Raw genomic sequence first — 21,526 nt, forward strand, 5'->3', positions numbered from 1 at the left:
ACCAATACATTACACACCAGCAGAGTCAACTCTTCCTGCTCTTTTTCTCTCTATGTATGACTTTATTTAGTGCAACTTTTCTCCCATTTGGACCTTTTTAGAAAATAAACTTTTTCCAAAGAAAATAAACTTTTTACATGTTCAAAAAAATAAAGTGACAAAGTACAAAAAAGTGACCAGGTCCAACATTTGTTCTGTTTTGAAGCATTCACTAACCAACTAACTAACTAACTAAACTAAACTAACCATGGAAGAAGGCAGGTAGGATTTCTTATGTACTTTTGTAACTTTTTTTTGTGTACTTTAAGTGGAGTTTTCCCATGTGATCATTTCCTTCCAGAGATTCAAGAGCAAAGTCACCTTTTGACCATGACTGTAATCCCATGTGACTAGCCTGTAAAAGGGCACCGCTATGTCGCATTTTCCCGTGTTCTTATTCTCAGATTCAAATATACTGTATAGTGCTCTAATCCTGTTTCTTTCTGAGCATAACTAATTACCATTCCATAACATGTGAGTTGTTGAACTTGTTGAACCATTCAAATCAAATCAAATCAAATCAAATCATTCCAATGCTTTTGTATTTTACAGCAGAATGCCAAGGTTTTTGTTCTGCCAAGTTTCAGTGGAGTTGATTAATGAATATTGCCCAAATTGTTTAGGAGGATCTTCAGAGTGAAGCACATACATTTGCTGAGCCTCTTAGAAGAGAAAGTTAAGCTCATTTGCTTGATCCTAGAAGGAGAAAATTGCAAAAGCATTATAAAGAGTAGAGCTTGGAGGAGCTTCGTACAGCTTGTTCACACACAGAGAAAGACCCAGATGCACTCTCATTAATGTCTGATTCTCTTAAAATGAGTAATGAGGCAACAGTGGCAAGAGAGTGATTATAGTCTACCATCTGCATGTCTAGATGTTTATTATATAATGCTGGAGTGGGGCTCAGTGGCAGCAGTGTAAGCGGTATAAGCTGGTATTACAGTGGCCTTGCCAAAACTAAAGTCAAGTCTAACAATAAACAGCTGATGAAATAATGAACATTCTGCTCTTTATGTAAAGTTTGTTTAGGTTTCTAAACAAGCCATATAACATAGTCTATCATCTGTTCTTATTCCGTATCATTTAATTTCATTCTTTTCTTTTTTTCTTAGAAAAATGGAAGTTTTCAAAATTATGAATCTTTATTCCTGAAACTATGCTCTAATACACAGATCAAAGTGACTGATCTGTTCACCATTTCAGTTTTACTTAAAGTTCTATGTACATTCAAGAACACATGGAAGCTTTGATGTGATTAAAGGATACACATATTGAGTACAATGTTAGATACACAGTTCACCAGAAGTGTCAGGGGACCCTGGTGACATATCTAAAAAAATATACAGTTGACAGCAAACTTTCTGAAACACAGGACCTGATCAAATCCTGTAGACATCTTTGAAAAATGTCACAAATGAGCTCACATTCATGTGTAATCTCAAGAATTCTTTTTTGTATTACATATGCAGAAGTGTTTCCTAGGCTGCTGGGTGTTGAATGGGTGGAAAGGTGGGGTTTGTGTAGAGCCACTTCCCATTATTGTGGAGTACTTCTTAGGACATGAACTGTGTGCTTTTAGTAGTTGGGGGAGAGTTTTGGGAAGAATTGTAACCATTTTCTTTTATGTCCTTTTATTTTGAAATGTTGGTGTTTAAAGGATTGAACCATTTTACATATCTCTGGTGTGCTAATGTTAAAAAACAAAACAGAGAGATGCGATTTTAACCTATGGCTGGAAGGATGTACATTAGGTAAAGCACGTGGTAGGTGATTTCTAAATGACTCATAGAGTACAGGCTGCTATAAAGTAAGTGAGATCACAACACCTCTTACACAGAAATTAGTCAGACCTGTCCATTAACTACACCAATTCCTGTAAGTTATTTGGTCATCAGTATGTTTAGGGATTCTCAATCTGGGCACCACCCAAAAAATCCTGCAGAAATGATGAAAACCTTTGTATATCACAGAAGCATTTCATTCCACATGTATAACTTAAAGGCAGTTAGAAATCCGTTAGGACACAGTTAATGATTAACATGAGAAAAGCTCTGTATTAAGTGATCTAGTATTCACAAGCATTCAGGAATAAGGCTGAAAAAAATGTTTTTGTTAGGTTGTACTAAACATGATACAGTACACAGTATGTATGAGTTTGTTTTTCTTAATAAACCTACATCCATTATATATAATAACATAGAATGTGAAATATAATGAAGAAAATGATATAAAATAACGGGATTCGAAGTGTAGGTGAGCGATAAAGTGAAATGATGATAAACAGGGACATTCAGCACGCACGTGATTTAAATGGATCTTTTCTGAGCCATACTACTAGGGGCGTGGTTAGAGTTGTGACGTCACACCTCCTCTGTTCTGTATCTGAGACTCTGTCGCTTTTTCAGCTTATCACCGTGGATCACACACTGGATGTGAGAAAAAACAAACAAATAAACAAAGTGTCTGGATTTGCACTGAAATCTGACCTTGCTTTACGAGAAATCTTCCTTTGGACGCGTTAAGAGGATACTGTTGCTCCTGCAGTTTGGCTAAAGACAAACGTGAAAGAGGGAGAAAGTCAATAAACAGACTGTCTGACCTTGTGTTTGGGTTTGTTTGTGATAAGCTGTTTTATCTACGATCTTTCACCCGACCTGAACATGGATGAGGACAGTAGAGGTAAGGCTACGCTTTATTTTATGTCCATTGCTGTAGCGGATTTATTTATAGGGGAGGAAAACAAGCGGTTTTTTATTAATAGTACGTGTAAATATGGTCTTATATAATGTAAATGCTTCTTTAGCTGTAGTTCCAGTACTGCTTCCATTACAAAAGATTACAGACCGATTGAAGAAGTTTCTTCTTCTTCTTCTTTATTATTATTATTATTATTATTATTATTATTATTATTATTATTATTATTATTATTATTATCAGTAAGCAGGCAACAAGCAAAATAAAGTGTATTATACATAACCCATAAATATCATCTCCTTGGTGTAATCAGTGTGCTTTATGCCGAGGGAGCACTTTATAAAAATAATCTGTTTTCCCTGTGTTCATTTCATTAATTTTGCTTTTTGTCTCAGTTAATGAATAAGTTTATTCATCGCTAGTATTAAGTCAGATGTGCGGGCCAGTGCCTCTCAAAGTGAGGTCCATGATCATTTTAATAAAACCCAAAAATAATTGAAAAACATAACATAAACATAAATATTGACAACTTGGACCTGCTCTTTCTGTGGAAAATTCAGCAATAAAAAGATGAAATAAATAGCCAGAATATTACTATACACACACAGAATAATGAGCCTGATATTTGAATATTTCAGAAAATAATTAGTTTTTTTTACAGGGGACTCTAGCTGCAAAAATCATAAGCACATTGATTTGATTACAGTGTGCTTTATGTCTGTGGCCATTTTTAGTTCTTTAGGCAGGTCATCAGCATAGGTGAAGTCAATGTATTTCTAGAAAAATCTATATGGCCGAAAAGGTTGTGGACCCCTGACTATCACACCCATACAGTATGTGGCTTTTCCCCAAACTTTTAAAATGATGGCTGTGCACCAGGCCCGACCTCACTAATACTCTTGTGGCTGAATGAACACTAATTCCCGCAGCCATGCTCCATTATCTAGTGGAAATCCTTTCAAGAAGAGTGGATTAACAGCAGAGCAGCAACTCAATATTAATGCTAATGGTTTTGGAATGTGATGATCAACACTCAACTGTCCACATACCTTTGACCATAAAGGTAATATTGCATTTTGATGAGATATTGTGTAGACACATGCCCGCTGTCATATCTGAGCAAACAGAATGAAAAGGTGCGGATAATTTGTTAGGATTTTATGATAAATGATAATAGTGATAGACAAATATCACAGATTTCAGTATATCATTATCTTATCTTCTTGTCTTTGAAGCCTTTTCAAAACGGATGACATTTAGAGATAAAACAAAACAATCAGATTTTTATTTGGCTAGCATTGAATTCAACCATCATAGCTATGCACTCTACTCTGTTTGTCACCTTTTCAGCAGACTAAAAGAAAAATTCTTATTTCCTGTAAATTGTCACCCCTGGATTTTATGTTGCGTTAATAACATCATCAGTTATAGCATTTTGTTAAAAATACAACTTATATAGTTGTTGTACTACAGTATCCAGCATTCTAATGCCTGTGGTATATGTGTGTGTGTGTGTGTGTGTGTGTGTGTGTGTGTGTGTGTGTGTGTGTGTGTGTGTGTGTGTGTGTATCAGCAACTGATGAATTGCGAAGCCAAAGTGAATATGTCTCTTTCATTCCAACATTTTCATTGACTTCCTCAGTGCCACAAGAGCTAGTGTGTTTTATTTGGCTGTGGAAAAGACCAAATGGAAAAGCTTTCTTCCATTTTCTTTGGCAGGAGTTTGAAAAGGTTGAAAAAGAAATGCTCTGAATTAAAGCCATGCTGCATGCTGGGCAACCTGACAAACTGTCTCAGTGGTGTTTTTTTTATGTGTAAATAAACTATGTGTACAAGCAGTAGCTAGTGTTACCAATAGGTAACTTGCACCAATGCACGGTCTAGTGAAGTTTGGCAGTGATCTGTGCTTTTATAGCAAACTCAATGCCACTGTTGTCTGGCTCTCCTGAGGGTGCTGTCTGGCACAAGATGAGACCCAGGCAGGAGTCATCACCTCATTAATACTAATTATATGGAGCGTCAATCCTGACCCAACACACTGACAATTGACTATTTTGAATTTTGTGTAAAGATGCAGTCCCAGTGACATTCGTTTTTGAAAAGACTGAAACATAACAGGATCTTCACTTAATAATGAGTGGTGTTTGCACAGCAAGAAAATGTTTGCATGTCTACTATATATAGTTTGCATGTATCAGCTGAAGCTTTTGAATTACTTCCAGTGAGAGTTTTTTTCCTGCATTTGAAAAAACAGACAAAGGAGAATGTGAAGTGCTTTTTGTTGTCTCAGTGACACATATGGAACTGCTTTATAGGAACATTGGCTGTTAAGTGGTTTTCCCAGCAGGAGAGGGAGATGAGTGAGGTGATGGCATTTTGTGTGGTTGTAATGTCTTCATTCTTGACACAGAAGGAGAACAGGAAAAACTGAGAGTTTCTGTAACAGCTCTTGATTCTTATTGTAAAAAAATATAACTAGGTTCAAGTTTTTTGGCTGGTACAATAAGCCTCTCTCTGTGTCTCTTTTAGAAAATAAGAGAGGCTTAATACTTTACTTTGGTTATAGTATTGTAAGGAATAATACTTTAATTAATTTTACTAAGATTTTTCACAAGTCCTCACAGAAGATTTGTTTTTTAAATAAATGCTCTGTTTTTATTTTTTTTCTCAATGAGCTCCTACTACAGGGTTCATGAAAGCTTATAATTGCATAATAATAGTTAGCCTTTTATCTTTGCTAATGGCAGGTTGAATTAGAATCAATTACAGAAAGTTAAAGCTAATGGTAAATATTGGTTATTTACAAAATGATTTGCTTCTGATTAAATCATTAGCCAACTACTATATATGAGTAGATCTCATTGGCTGGATATTTCTACTTGCATCACATGTGTAAGATTTTCACCCATTAATTCTACTTTTGCCTATGTTTCATTTCATAGTATCTTTTCATCAGAATTTTAGAGTTTAGATATTACTATAGACTAGATATTAACTATTATATAAAAGAAAAAAAGTACTTAAAATATTTATGTAATTAAAACATGTATAACACAACATGGTCATGGTCACGGTTGATATCATGTTAGATTTTATGTCCTGAGAGGAACGGTTATCTTCAAACATAGTCACAAATTATAAAATATTAAAGAATCATGTTTATTTGAAGTTTTATTACACTGTTGGTTTCTGTTTGATCTTGATTGAATTTGATTTGTGTTGTTTTGTTCAAACACAAGAACAGTTCACATATACTATGAGATGTAACACACAGCAAATTATTATTTCCACAGTATTTTTGCTAATACGCTTGTGTAATAAATGAATGGCTTTGACAAATGCGAATCAGAAACTGCTAACTGTGTTTTATACAGAGCTAAGCTCTTTTTTTCATGTCCATCTGTTTTACTTGTTATTCCAGTGCACAAGCAACTAATGCAGGTGGTGCTGAACAAACACAAATTTGCCACAAGCTAAAACCTGTGTATTTGCACATTGACCTCTAAATTAATTGGAATGTGTGCAGAGCAAATAATAGTGATTTTACTGAGAATCCAGGATGCAAGAAATCTGTTTTGAGAAAAGCAACCACATGAAGTAAGAACACTCAGGAGAATCCTTCAAGCCAAACATGCTCATCTCGGCTGCTTTCATCAATCCAATTTGACATCATATTGAATTACTCAGGTCTCATATCTTGGCCATGAAAATGGCCCCCCATGAGACTATAACATTAGTCACCTAAGAATGACCTCACTCAGTGTGGATCTCTTTCCGGAACTGACAGACTATATTACTCCATATTGATGGAACATGGAACTGCGTTTAATCCGAATATATGGGAATTTTTGGGAATAAAAGTTGAAGGTAGTGTATAATAATATACAGATTTAGAGTGAAAAAGTGTATAGAGGGATTAAGGACATGCAGTGAAGTTTGTTAAAGGCACTGATTCACTGTTCGGTTAAAGGTGTTAAGATTACTTTGAATTTATTTTGCATGGCCAAATCTAAAATCAACTCCTTTTACTCATTGTTCTGCATTTTACTGAAGGTAATTCGAACATTCATTCATTTTTTCATTGTAGTGAAGCATTTTATTAACAGTCACCATTGCATTTCTGCATTTTTGCATGCTTGTATTGTTTGTCAGTTTATTGGTAGCTTTTTTTTTTTTTTTTGAAGGTCACTATTGTGTATGTAATTACATCGTTATGTAATTACACAATTATTGTTGCATCTTCAAGGAAGGTTTAAAGCAGAACAGTCAATACATGAATTATAATACTCTATTAGATAGTGTATACATTTCTCTAACCAGTCTGCATTATTGACTGTGGTTTTGGATTCATGTTACAACATCAGGATATCAGGCAGAAGTCATTGTCTTAAATTTCACATTTAAACATTTTGAAAGTATACCTCCAGAGTGCTTTTCAGTTCCGTATCTGACATTGGAATGATGGTAAAATATCACTGAAGAAGGTAAACTGTTCCACATCCAGCATAGATTTGAGTTACAATCGGATACATCAGTCCATAAGACAGGTATCATGTGTTGCCGGGTAGACCAATAGATCTGATGATGTTATCTTCTGTTTTATCCAGTAAGCATCATTTCCTGTATAAAATAACAAGGAGTGCTTTGGGAGGAAATGGCGCACCTTTATACTCTAGGCATGTTGGACAGCTTAACATTCTGTTATGTAATGAATAAATAGGCTTTTATTATGATTAAATAAATCCTCTTAAAGAAACAAAATAAGGTTAAAGCAAATGATATTGCGTTGTCTTTGAGATAAACCTTTGATGAATGTTGAACTTTGTTTCATTCACTGACTACTTTCCCTCAATTGTAAAGAGGTGGATGGGGAGAACAGCAGGAAATCCCACATCCCACACTTATGAGCTTTTTTCCTAATTTGTGTCTGTTACATAATTAGAGATGGACACTGTTAAATGTTTTTAACTAAACTATATCAGCTACACAAACACAGTCACATTCCAGACTGCCAGAGATGCATTATTTCCTATAATTTTATAAAATAATATGAATTAATTTCAATTTAACATTTACATATGTAAAGCTGCTTATAGTCTCAGGTATATTTTGAAAAAGTGACAAGTTAAAATGATTGTTATTTTCATATAATACTAAATATGAGCACATAAATAGATTTGAAGGTGAGTATAAAGTGTGGCACAAGCAAATTTGTTTCCGCCTCATTTGACCATGACCCTCTATGCTTCCTTAATTCCGGTCATTTAATAGTTCATAGTTTCCTCAGACACTGTCTAGCATTAAACTAAATTATTTTGTCACTTCCAGCCTTTCCAACCGGTCTGACATTTCACTTACTGTCATTTGACACTTTATGGACAAATGGAACTGGTTTCGAGGAACTGCTCCACCTTATCGTTCTTTTTTTCCCTAATGTCATTAGATTTTCTCCTTTCTTTCAACAGTCCCTGAAGACCTTTCTCTAGCAGAAAGAGATGAACTGTCTAACATTCGACGGAGGAAAAAAGAACTACTAGATGACATTGAAGTATGCATGATTTAAATAACAGTTACATGACTTGAGAAAGAAATCGAACCACCATAAAGGCTCACTCTCTTCTTTGTCTTGCAGCGGTTAAAGTTTGAGATTGCTGAAGTGATGACAGAGATTGAACATTTAACATGCATGGGAGAGACGTACGTGCGCCGAACCACCAGCTATCCCCTTAAATGACTGCTTGTGCTGTTAGTTTATTAGTACTTTCAAACATTTCATCAATGAAAACAGTTATTCTTTCTTTTTCCATAGAAAGACCACACAGAGGAATAAGCAGATGGCTATTGGAAGGAAGAAATTCAATATGGATCCTAAGAAGGTATTGGATTAGGTGGTACTGATATGTTTTCTCATTAGAAAAAGATGCTAAGATTTCATTAGGGTATTTATATATTTATATTTATAGGGTATCCGGTTTCTTTTGGATAATGATCTTCTGCAACACACACCTGAGGACATTGCACAGTTCCTATGCAAAGGAGAGGGCTTGAATAAAACAGTCATCGGAGACTATTTAGGCGAAAGGTAAGTCGCAGCATTGTTTTAATGCATCTCCATTACTGATACTGAATCTCATGTCCTCTTATAGTCTCAGCCCATCAGCATACATCCACCGATAACATACCGGATTGTTTAATATGGTTCTTGTAACACAGCTACAGAAAACTGCATTTTAAATATTGACCGATGTTCAGTTTTTAGCCCCACTGAGATATCAATACAAGAGTTTCCTTCAGCCTGAATCTATTCCTTGAAGACATATTTCCAGCTTCATTAGATTGATGTAAAACTGGCTACGTTCACAAATATTGTCCTACTGAAATGTTTGACCATATAACCAACAATCTCGTGTTGGAGATGTGTGTATGCGTGACATTGTTAGTAGCATATGTGTGTGTGTGTTAGCAGCAAAGCATGGAGACAAACCCTTTCTATCATGTTGAACATTTCCTAGAGCATTTTAATAAATAAATTTAAGACATTTCAGTGCGACCTTCACTAGGATCACATTCCAACACATTATAGATCAAAATTGCGAGCTTCTTTTAGGGTGCCCAGATCTTTCATCACAAGTAAAGCTTTTCCAATTGACATAGAAACAAATAACATATTGCTGACCTTTGGTTTAAGATTTAACTGCAGTTTAGGGTAAATTCTGGTAGCCGTATGTTAATAGCCATCTCCTCTGAATGCATGTGTGCTTTGTATAGACTTTATTTAGACTGAAATCCAGATATGTCCATGCTGCCCCAGTGTGGTGTGTAAATCTTCAATATTCATACTGTAAGTGTGACCTGACCAGCCCTCATCCCAACACCACTTCCATACAGTGATTTTACTGTGTAACAGTCTGTGTACAGGTAGATTCATTTATACAGACGACATTTATTCAAAAAGAAGTCTTTCTTTTCATTGGCTACATTTTGTAAACAGTGATGAATTATTTACTTTTGCAAGTTAAGTCAAAGCCTAAATACATTTGTATTTCTTATTGCTTATCTGTTATCGCTGAGGCTGAAGGAACATTTAGGCTTTGTAATGAAACTGCTGTTAATCGGTCAGTAAATTTTTATTTTTTAACTACTGGCTTTATTGTGCCTCTGGAGGTTCTATATGCTTAATTCTTTTATAGGCAGGATTATTGACAGCATTATTAAAAAACATACATTTGTACATGTGTAAATTTTCATATTTCATTTTTTTGTTTGATTCAGATGGTGAATGTGTGAACTCTTAATGGTTCTGGAAATGGATCATTTTAATATTTTTTTTTCCTCAGGGATGATTTTAACATCAGTGTTCTACAGGCCTTTGTGGAACTACATGAGTTTGCAGACCTCAACCTAGTGCAAGCTTTACGGTGAGCAGTGCTTGTCAATATAAGCTGTAATTACAAGTAATTCTAATGTTTTATTTAAAGATACGTCACAGAACATAAAATATATATGACTACAATATATGGCTATTTTAGTCACATTTCTCATATCATATCTTTCCAGAAAAAAAAATAAACATGGCAAATATTTACGCTCTCATCAAATGCTGTCTTATTTCCTCTCTCGTGCAGGCAGTTTCTGTGGAGCTTCAGACTCCCTGGTGAGGCTCAGAAGATTGATAGAATGATGGAAGCTTTCGCATCACGATATTGCCAGTGCAACCCAGGCGTCTTCCAGTCCTCAGGTGAGAATCCTAGTGACAGACTTGAAAAGGATTGTCCGGGCTTTGAACAACTTGAACAAATCACAATTATAGCTATGATCAAAGTTATTTAAGAACAGTCTCTTTACAGTCAGCTCACATGTGACCTGAATAACATAGCATTTATACAGGCACTAGTTACATTCAATCTTCTATAGGAAGGAATTAAAGGAATTTCTAATGAGTGTGTATCCTTTGAGAAAAGAGCCCTTTGGGATCAACAGTGCTGAGGTTGGCTTAGAAACAGTGTGAAGCACTACAAAATGCAATGTTTTGGCAAGAGAAAAAGGCCAACATGCAAGAAAGAACCATCGTTTATTTAGAAATGTAGCCTGCTCTGTGCCAATCCATCAGGGTTTTTTTGTCCAAAAAGGTTTCTTTAAAATAGGTTCACAATTGAGTGGAAAGCAGTATATTGTGTATAAATTCATCATAGAGTTTGGGTTTGGATGAGAAACTATGCAAAGCTCAAGGATAGTTTCTGATTTTGCTAGAAAATTCTCTGGCCATTTGATTTCCAGAAAGGTTTTTATTAAATATTGACAGTGTCTTTGCTCCACAGACACATGCTACATTTTGTCATTCTCCATCATTATGCTCAACACCAGCTTGCACAACCCCAATGTCAGAGACAAGCCAACTGTCGAGAGATTCATCTCTATGAACCGTGGCATCAATGAAGGTGGAGATCTGCCTGAGGAGCTGCTCAAGGTGAGCCTTCACAGAGTAACAATGATAAGAATTAAAAAATATGAATGCGATCTTAATCCACACGTATTCTTTATTCAGCTGGTCTTTCTATATGTCTTATTTTCATACAGAATTTATATGAAAGCATTAAAAATGAGCCATTCAAAATCCCTGAAGATGATGGCAATGATCTGACACACACATTCTTCAATCCAGACAGAGAAGGTTGGCTGCTTAAGCTAGGCAAGTCACACTGCTATATTCCTCTAATTATATTTTTTCACAGGTATAGAAAAATAATAATATGATAAATGAAAAGAAGCAAAAAAAAAGTCCAGACACAAGGATTTATAAATGTTATAGTGGACACACCAGGGATTAACACACTGCTTCAGCTGAGAGAGGCACAGCCTTTTGACTGCAGCTGCTGGGTTCTCTCTGAGGACCTTTATTCACTTCTCTCACTTTTCTTTTTTCTTCTTTTTCTCCTCACTCATATTAAGTGCCATTTTTATTCCACTGAAACAAAATCCTTTGTTTTCTTTCCCTGGTTAAATTACACTCTTGTGCAGTTTGTTCTGAGCTGCTGACTCAATCTCACTGATTGTTTCCACTTGCAACAGAAAGTAGGCTCTTACTGTTGTAACACATGACATTTTACGTTCAACATACTTTCTTTAGGATGCACATTATATTCTGTGAATTGGATTAGTAATTTGTACAGAACACTTCAGAGAACGCAGCCTGTTACAAACAACAGCATGAAACAGCAAGTGGGGTTTTGTTTTTGTGTTGTATTTGTTAATGCGTGACCCTGAAGTTCTATACAATCACAAAACTTTAATTCTGTACAATATGAACATTAGATTAGAAATTTAAATGAAATAGTGAGGGAGAAAATGACCTATTAAAATGAATTATAGATTATTTTCTCATTCTGTTAACTGGAATTAAATGATCAAGTGTGATTTTAAGATATTGAGCCATATGTTCAACCTCAGTGAGGTGTTCTCAGATACGCCGTATTTTCTTGTGTTTTGTTTAAGCAGTACTTTGAGATAAAAGGTCTCACATATATTCAGTGTCAAATAAAAACATACACATTTGATTTGATGTATTCATATTGAAGTAAGTATTTTAAGCATGTTATCACTGACGTCATTGTTGCTTTGTTCTCTCACAGGAGGAAGGGTAAAGACATGGAAAAGGAGATGGTTCATTCTTACTGATAACTGCTTGTATTACTTTGAATATACGACAGTAAGTAAAGCTACCAAATGGTGATATATGTATAACATTAAAGGGGTCTAATCAGTGAATTGGACCTCAATAGAATCATATGGCATTACTTACAGTTGGGGGATGAGGAAGTAAATTTATGATTCTGGTGGTTTGGTCTTGGCATCCTTCACAATGTGCGGTATCAGTTTGAGTGAAATTAAAAATACGTCAATATGTCAAAGATTGACATTTTTTAAGTACAAATTTTAATTAAATGGTCAAATATATGCATTTAAAAATTGTGCTAAGAAAATATATTATTTTAAGTGAACCTGATTTAAATCAATGATATATTTATGTAGTATGAAAATTATGTATGAAATGTTCTGTACACATGAACTTGCTTTGACTCGGTGCCCATTACAGCTAATCCAGTACAGCTGTACCACATGAAAGTTCACACTAAAACAAGTTCAAAGCCCACTAACATAGGAGAGATGAGCTGGCAATCCTAAAGCAATCACCCCCTGCTGTGAGTTTTTGTGAGTGACAGGAAATTTTCTTCCAGTGACATGAGCCAGATTTAGCTCTCAAGTAAATAGCAGCTTCGTGTGCAGTCAGTTTCTTCACCATCTTAATCTCTCGCCCTCATAAACAAGCTGCAGAATAAAGCCTTAAACTTGCTTCTGTATTACCAGGACAAAGAGCCTCGTGGGATCATTCCACTGGAGAACCTCAGCATAAGAGAGGTGGACGAGCCAAGAAAACCAGTAAGCATTGCTATTAGTGATCCTGTCATGAAGGAAAATGATTTCTCAGAATGACATTATAAAATGTAACACTTTGATTGTCATCTTTTAGAACTGCTTTGAGCTCTACAACCCAAGTCATAAAGGTCAGGTGATCAAAGCGTGTAAAACAGAAGCAGACGGCAGGGTTGTAGAGGGAAACCATGTAGTATACAGAATATCAGCCCCTACTCCTGAGGAGAAAGAGGAGTGGATCAAGTCCATCAGGTACACCTCATCAAAGTCTCTAACATGTGGTTTGTTGTAACTTTATACATTCTTATCCAAGTAATGATAATGCTAGATGAAGATCACAGCTAAGTGTCAGAGGTACTGGTGTACACTATGACAAGTCCACACTGTCTGACTGATAAGAGTAAGGCGCATGACAGACCAGAGCTCCGATAGTGGATCTTCTGCTGGATAAAACAGCACTGATTGTTGCAGAGAGTTAAACTAAACTAAGCTACACAGATTCTTAGAGTTCTGTCACTCTTTTCCTGTGGGAACTCAAACATCCTGTGGCACTGCTGGGAACCGTGAGCCATTTGTCCTCTTTAACCTTTCACTACTAATAAAGAGAAAGTGTATTTATCTCGTGTCGGCAGGGAATAAAACATTACATAGTCCTAAAGTGCAGCATTGGATTTCCTAAGCCATATAACCAGGATTTTCTATATTCATTGGTACCTCTTATGATTTACAGGGCCAGCATCAGCAAGGACCCGTTCTACGAGATGCTGGCGAGCAGAAAGCGGCGAGTCGCCACTAAGAAGTGACAGCAGGTGTACTGATCTCTAATAGAGAGTCTATTGTCTGCTCATCTACAGGGGAGCTTATTAAATCCTAAAGGAGGTAGGCTGCAGGACACAGAACACAGCTACCTCCAGTCTGACATCAAAGACTCTCAGCAGTAAAACTCTCCATGCTTGGTGCATACTTTAACGTGGGAATCTGCAGAAAAGCTGCAGTGTTCATCACTTGAAGGAATAAAGGACAGGCACAGTACCACATTGCCCTCTACTGTTCATCTGAAGCAATTACCAGACATTCTTATTAATACTGTATTATAGTATATTCTAAAGGTGGCCTCTCATTCTCACATTATTATTATTATTATTATTATTATTATTATTATTGACACCTATTTACCTGAGAATAAATAATAAAAAACATTTAGTGCCACAATGTCCATTAAACAAAAGGCCTTCCAGTATTTTATTTTTAATTAATCTATTATTTAAAATTATTTTATTAACACAAATATATCATGCTATCAAAATCAGCAGGACTGATTATGTGAGGTTTTGGACTATACTTTGTTAAAATTGTTTTAAGTCATATAAACAAATGAAGGATGTTTCTGTTGTGTCTGTGATGCCTTTAAAGTTTTAGTGAAACTCAGTCTTTGGTTACAGGATTTTATTCTAATAATCTACGACAATGTTGAGACAATGTTCACTTGTGTCTGTCTTTCTGTGAAGCCATGGAACTACAGTAAAGGTCCAACTGAAAATGGATTTTAAAGCTATTGGCCATTTGAATTATGAATATTTTCTTAATCGTAAACTAGTCTTTTAAATCCATAAGTGGTTATTGGTTATGGTCCATGAAGGAGTGCTTATAAGTTAAATGAGGCAAAGGATCAGTGGGGGTAGGGGACTGGAAACTGGCAACAAAAACCCCCAAAATGTGAATGTCTACTGTGAAAACTCTAATTCAATGAGTAATAAATAAAATAGAAATTTTGAAAAAGGTTTACAAAAGTGTCATTGTATTAAACACAGCAAAGACTGAAAAGTGTTTTTGCTTGTTTGTGTTTTTTTTATTCAAAAGAAGAGAGAAGAGACCTCACCCTGTACGAATCCAAACACTCAACCCATCATCACACATCTATCCATTCATCCCAACAAAAATCTGTAAACATAATGAGAAAATATTACAATTGTAGACATTAAGGCCTATTCCCTCTTAATTAATATAAAATGTACAACGTAGAATTTTTCAACATGTAAAATGTAGGATTTTATTATAACCGTTTTAACTTATTTTGTCAAAAAAAAAAAGTGGAACATGGCCTACATTATGCCGAGTGGTTTTACTAAAAGAAATGTTTATACTGATTTCCTGATACAGGATTGCAAATAAATAACTGATAGTACAGTTTAACTTAAATTCACAGTATTTTTAACACAAAAGGATTAAAACTTACACTCAAAATCATCCACATCCATACATGATATAATGCAATGTACATTTTTCCTATGTGAAGAAATGTGGAAGATTCGGTATAATACCATTAGGTGGATCCTGCAGATTGAGTAATGACAAAATGACAACAATGGGGAAAATAGGCAGAAAATATCAAGTGTGTCCAGGTTTACTGTGGTGTAAGTGCACACAAAGAACTAAAAAAAAAATCCCAGAAGTGGGATATGCTGGACAGAATCCATTAGTCACATCTGGGCATGGTGAAATGTAAGGAAAGAGCAAGAGACATCATATATTGGCCAGGCATATCAGCTCAAATTGAGAAAATGGTATCACAATGTCCCATATGCAACACTCATCGAAATCGTCACACAAATGAACCACTAATACCTCATGCATTGCTGAGAAGACCATGGGCAAAGGTTGGTACTGATTTGTTTCATCACAATGGTTCTGCTGAGTATTTGCTGTGTGTAGATTACTACTCCAAGTTTCTAGAGAATGCAAAGCTGAATTACACTACGAGCAGAAGTGTAATCATTGCATTGAAATCCCTGTTTGCAAGACATGACATACCTGATGTGGTAATATCAGATAATGGTCCACAATATGCAAATCAAGAATTCAAGTTTTCTGCAAAAAACTGGGAGTTCGAACAAAACATCTAGTCCGGGATATGCTCAGTCAAACGGACAAGTATAAAGAATGGTGCAGACAATGAAGAGAATGCTTACGAAGTCACAAAGTGAGAATGGAGATCCGTATATTGCGTTGTTGGAATATCTCAATACTCCCCTAGATGGCATTGGTATGTCACCAGCACAACTTCTAATGGGGAGAAGGTTGAAAACTAAATTACCAACTTTCACCACACTGTTGACTCCAAAAGGAAGTAAACAAATTCAAGAAAAAGCAACAGACAGTCAAAACAGAAATTTTATCATGACACAAACACAAAGCAATTGCCAGACATATCACCAGGAGACAAGGTGAGGATACAGCAAGGACAAATTTGGAATCCTGTAACAGTTCTGAAGAAACATGATTCTCCAAGGTCATACATTCTTCGCACACCTGATGGAAGGATTTACAGAAGAAACAGAGGGCATCTGTTAAAGATAAAAGAACAAGAATTTCCATCCAGAAGTGATCAAGATGACTGACAATGAGTCAAACACTAATGCAAACCTAGAAAGCGAAATAACTCCAGACTTACCTGTTGTGGTGGAGGACTTATTTATATTTAATTGCACATTTTTATAAGTAAGTATGTATGTGTGTGTATGTGTTATAAGTAAATAATGTTGTGTGTTCCGTGTATGTCAAGTGTTCATCAGATGGATTGCCTGAGGGAAGAAACTGTTCCTGTGTCTGGTCGTTCTGGTGCTCAGGGCTCTGTAGGGCTCTGTAGCGTTAAAGGGAGAATGTGTCCTGAGTCTATGTCTGAGCAGCAATTTTGATGATAAAGGTCCAGGGTCCTTCTTCAGGTTTAAGTGTACATTTTCTTTCTTTCTTTTTTTTTTTAATCTTTTTTTTTTTTACATTTTTCATTGAGTTTTTCTTCAATGTTTGATTTTTTACATTTCTTGGCTCTGTGCTCCTCAGACATGCTGTCTTCACCAGACAAGCTGCATTTTCTGGTACTGTGGCAGGGCAAAGAGCAAGTGATACATGGAGACGAGAGCTTTGCTCTATTGCTGCTCTGCTCTCCATTGTACTGCCAAAAGGATGTTAACAACCACACAGTCATGTCAATGTATTGTATTTACAGCATTTAACAGATGTAGTGCAATGTAGTGTTAGAAATTACAACCATCACTAAAAAGCTTGGTTTCATTAAAATTGTAAATTATATCTGAAAAGCAGCCAAAGTGATGTTTCATACCTTGTCAGAATGTTTGAAGCCACTGACTTGACCATGTTCTGACCCATGTGTACCTATGTGAGACTCGGAGAAGATGTTAGATCCGTTTGTCTTAGGCGAGTGTGAGCTTGAACTATTAAAGTGAGGACTGTGCATGCCACCTGGCTGCCTTGGCAACACCAGAAGGCTTAGGAGTACCGTTGTCCAAGATTCTGCACCGCACCACCTTTCCATTGCTGAGACTAAATCTCATCTCGAGACTCTTCATGCCCGTGGGGTGGACAGGTTGATTTGAAGCGGAGGATGGGGTGGAAGAGTAAGACACATTGGAGGCGGCTTTGTTCATGCTGCTGTCACTGCTCCTGGGCTTTTGTGGTACTCCTTCGAGGAGCTGTTGCCATTGACGTACGAGTTATTCTGTAAAATAAGTAAAAAGTTACCTAAGGTGGATCTAAAATTTGGAAATTTCTTGTCAATAAAAAGCTCTAAGTGCATGCTGAGGCTCTACCTTTAACATAGTAGGAGGGAGCTGTGGGCCGATAATGGTTGAGGACGTATAAGAATGCCCGTTTAGCTTAGGTGTTAAGGGTCGGGGAGATGAGTGGCCTAGAGTGAAACCCTTCTGGTTAAAATCTCCATTTTTCAGATCTGTAGACCTAAAAAGTAAATCAGAGTACAAAATTTTAACAAAAACAGAGACATCTCAAATAAACAATGCATTTATAATTCTATTCAAGCATTAATAACTCTAACATACCCTTGCTTGATGTAGAACAGCAGGTATGCTTGCTGGTTCAGCACAGATCGTATATCAGTGGGAGTCACTGATGAATCATTCATCTGATACCATTGGCCATCACTTGCCTGAAACAAAGCACCACACATTTCCACATTAATCCATCCATCAGCACCATTAGAAAGCTCTTCTTTAAGCTCAAACAAAAGTTGAGAGCTAAACATGTACAGTAGGTCTCACTTTTATGTAGCAGTAGTAGTGTCCGGCATAGCAGCTGAAGCCTGAGTGCACCAGCACAGCATACAGCCTGTAAATCTGCGGCTCTCCGTGAGACTGGGACATGTATGGCCGCAAGTCAAAGTACTCAGTGTATCTCACGTCCTGTGTGGAGAATGATTTACAGTGCAATACAGCAACAGATTTTTTTTAGTGTTCATCGTACAATGATCTGTCACAAAAAACTATTTTCCAAGCTTATTAAAACATTTACAGGAAATACCGACCTTGCAGATTTTGCCTTCATTGAAGTTGTCAAAGCGCTTCAGAGAGATAGTGAGCACATTGGAGTTGCGGTGAATGCTTAATCTTTTTGAGGCCTGAACCTTTTCCTTACAACTACAAGAACAGGATGAATAAGACTTTACACTGATAGACAGCATTATCTATTATTTTTAATCTAAAATTAATGTCCATATTACAGTCAAAGCTCTCATTATTATCCTATTAGTATGGGCTCAGAGATGCCATGTGACTCTTACATGCTGCACTTGTAGGCATTCTCCCAATCGAGCTGTTCAGCCTTAACAAACTGCTCAAAAGCCTTGAGAATAGTCGGGGCATTCTGTAAAACAGCACAAGGAAACATATTTAATTTAACACTGTGTTAAACACAGTCCTATAGATGCTGCACGAGGCCTGTATTGATCATGTAAGGACAAACATATTTTCTGATATAGATGGTCTATACAGTTCACTATAGTTATAGCAGTAGTGCAGTAAACATTCGATAAGGGTACCAATTTTATTTCCCATACCTTGATGTCCAGTGCAATATCCAAATAAGGATCAAATGTGTCTGATACTGCTTTGCAATTCATACACTTCACTGTGGAAACATAATTCAATTAATCACGCAGTCAACAAAGTTCTCAGCTTTACCACATTTACAAACAGTGATACTAATAAAAAGTATATGCATATGATATAATTATATAATTAAAATCTAGTGGTTGTCTCCATCATATAAAAAGTAGAAGATAAATATATAAGTACATAATTGCCAACTCACCTCTGGACCTCAAATATCCTCCAAATATCTGATGGATCAGAGTAGTAGCCTGCGTTTGCCTGTCCAATCTGAATATTTTCGAAAAGCACAATGTAATGGAAATTTTGTAAACATCAAGTGACAGATTGTATGAGAGTTTTAATTCAGTCTTAGTGATCGATTACTGTGTAGCTACTAACAGATGAACAGGTTAAAAGCTAAACAGGTTTACAGTAAGTGGATCTACAATTTTAATCTATTTTAACTGATATGTCTGAACAGTCACTAATAATAAATCTTGCACCACACTGATTTAATTATTTTTTAAGCAGACTCACTTATTGTTAGGCAGGCAGGACTTTTGCATAGCATCCACTGTGCACCGCAGGAACTCATGGGCATCTTCTTGATCCCCATACTGGAAATGCTTTGCAATCCCTACATCATGTGAAAGCAAATACATTAAAAATGCTCAAATCCAAACAGAAATAGTGTATTATTTTCATTTGTCAGGAGGTGTATACTCACGTTTTAGTTCATGTAACACGCCAAGGGGCTTGATGGCATTCCCCGAATTAGCAAACACCTGAATGGTGTGATTCTGCATGATACACAGCATGCAAAATTCGGGCTCATGACCTTTAAGGGAAAATACAGCAGTGATCAGAAACCCAGTATGCCAAATACATCAGAAATTGATGCAGCAAAATGTGTGATGACCCACATGTTTTGGAATGTTCTCTGGACAGCATGTAGTTAGCAAGTGGTGGAGTGTATGAAAGACACTGGAGAGCTGAATTCAGAAAACATGTGTTGCCCAGGTTCTGGAGACCTGCTCCAATATGATGGACTTGAGTCCATTTCAAGCTGAGGCGCTCTGGTGGAAACAGGATCTTTTGCGGCAGACTGATGCCATCGCCACAGCTCACGGCCACTGCATGACAAAGCAGACATCAGATGAGTTTATATGCTCACCCTAAATAAAAGGCAGATAAGTAAATAACCCTTGTTGGATGAAGTAAACCCTGAAGTACTTGCCTTGATCATTTGGCCTCTCAGCAGGAAGGGTTGTGTTGCCATTATAATAAGCAACTTTAACTATGAGAGCCAAACAGGTAGCCATGCTCCTGGAAAGCTGAGCTGTAGAAGAGTCGACACTCCAGCTGGAGCTGCCATTGTCCAGGCCTCCAGAGGAGACAGGATTCAGGGAGCTGGAGTGCTTACACAGCACTGACTCAAAGTCAGATTTCTCTGATGATTTCACCACAATAGCCATCATTCATTCTGCACATAAAGTTACATATGCACAAAACATAAAGTTATTCAAAACAGACATACTGTAATGTGTCTGTCTGTGTTTTCCCCTTGTTTCTGTCTGCCGTCTCTCCCTGATGTTAATTGTTGACCCCGCCCACCTATCTGTTACCATGGACACTAATTACATTCATTCTCTTCCCCAGGTGTTTTGTCTTAGTCCTTGTCTGTCTCTGTTTTGTGATTGGTTCTCGTTCTCCATATATACTCTGTCTGTTCACTTCAATGTTGTTGGTCGTTTTTGGTGTTGGTGTGTGTATGTCCATGTTCCCGTTTCCTGTTTGTTCCGCGTTGCCTGCCTGTTTGTTTGTGTTTTGTTTATTAAAACCCGTAAACTGCGTTTGGATCCTCACCCGCTTTTGTTTCACCGTGTCACCTCGTGACACATACAATATTCATACCATTTATATGTATTTCATAAGTAACTGTACTTTTTTTATATATATTTTGTTTATATATTTTTCCACTGGTCATTGTACAGCTAATACCACGCATTTCATTTGCTTCTCTACTTTGCACAGCTATTTCGATTTTGTTTTACTGTAACTCATTTTATTGTACTTTATTTGACTTGTTCACTCCCCTTTCTATTTAATTCCTTTTTATTTACACCCACAGTCGTAAAAAGCATTTCACTGCATGTGATACTGTGATTGTCCATGTGATCAATAAAATTTTAAATGCATGGCATACATTCACTTTTCATAGAAAATGATTTACATCAAATGAAATGATTATTTTATTTCTTGTGCTTATGCAATACGGTTTTGATGTAAAATCATGAAGCCAGCATTTAACGAGTTAACAGAATGTTTCCTGAAAACGGGGATATGTGCACGTGCTTTCAGAGAGCTGTTGCAGACACAGCGTGTACCCTGCTACGCTACAGGGGCACCACGTGACTTGCAGGAAATGCAGAAGGAATGTCGACATTTCCAAAACCTTG

General features: G+C 36.5%; 2 protein-coding genes across 3 annotated transcripts; one reads left to right on the top strand and one right to left on the bottom strand.

The window, feature by feature from the left end:
• The first annotated feature begins 1,631 nt into the window (after nucleotides 1–1,631).
• Nucleotides 1,632–14,943, top strand: cyth3a (cytohesin 3a). 2 transcript variants are annotated; one of them, XM_047817543.1, is made up of 14 exons: nucleotides 1,632–1,802; nucleotides 2,445–2,718; nucleotides 8,199–8,281; nucleotides 8,366–8,430; nucleotides 8,543–8,609; nucleotides 8,697–8,815; nucleotides 10,071–10,151; nucleotides 10,359–10,471; nucleotides 11,052–11,200; nucleotides 11,311–11,422; nucleotides 12,363–12,439; nucleotides 13,099–13,170; nucleotides 13,262–13,416; nucleotides 13,895–14,943. In XM_047817543.1, the coding sequence occupies exons 2-14, from the start codon at nucleotides 2,700–2,702 to the stop codon at nucleotides 13,965–13,967; spliced, it is 1,185 nt and encodes a 394-aa protein (XP_047673499.1). In that variant the 5' UTR covers nucleotides 1,632–1,802; nucleotides 2,445–2,699; the 3' UTR covers nucleotides 13,968–14,943. The 2 variants fall into 2 exon arrangements, with proteins under 2 accessions (XP_047673499.1, XP_026993550.1); XM_027137749.2 differs by lacking the exon at nucleotides 1,632–1,802 and having other exon boundaries at nucleotides 2,197–2,718.
• A 1,754-nt stretch (nucleotides 14,944–16,697) lies between these two features.
• LOC113637114 (ubiquitin carboxyl-terminal hydrolase 42-like) lies at nucleotides 16,698–20,608 on the bottom strand. Its single transcript, XM_047817544.1, is given in 14 exon segments — nucleotides 16,698–17,426; nucleotides 17,428–17,635; nucleotides 17,638–17,680; nucleotides 17,772–17,919; nucleotides 18,021–18,127; nucleotides 18,240–18,380; nucleotides 18,503–18,614; nucleotides 18,758–18,840; nucleotides 19,034–19,104; nucleotides 19,288–19,355; nucleotides 19,605–19,704; nucleotides 19,795–19,905; nucleotides 19,991–20,200; nucleotides 20,305–20,608. Coding segments are annotated over 14 exon segments (1,791 nt in total). The 5' UTR covers nucleotides 20,546–20,608; the 3' UTR covers nucleotides 16,698–17,278.
• Nucleotides 20,609–21,526: the final 918 nt, after the last annotated feature.

The sequence above is a fragment of the Tachysurus fulvidraco genome, chromosome 8, assembly GCF_022655615.1.
Source record: "Tachysurus fulvidraco isolate hzauxx_2018 chromosome 8, HZAU_PFXX_2.0, whole genome shotgun sequence".
NCBI classification, from domain to species: Eukaryota; Metazoa; Chordata; class Actinopteri; order Siluriformes; family Bagridae; genus Tachysurus; species Tachysurus fulvidraco.

Coding starts and splice junctions, on each gene's coding strand:
- cyth3a (XM_047817543.1), top strand. Junction 8,282..8,365: donor AACTACTAGATGACATTGAA/GTATGCATGATT, acceptor TTTGTCTTGCAG/CGGTTAAAGTTTGAGATTGC. Junction 10,472..11,051: donor AGGCGTCTTCCAGTCCTCAG/GTGAGAATCCTA, acceptor TTTGCTCCACAG/ACACATGCTACATTTTGTCA.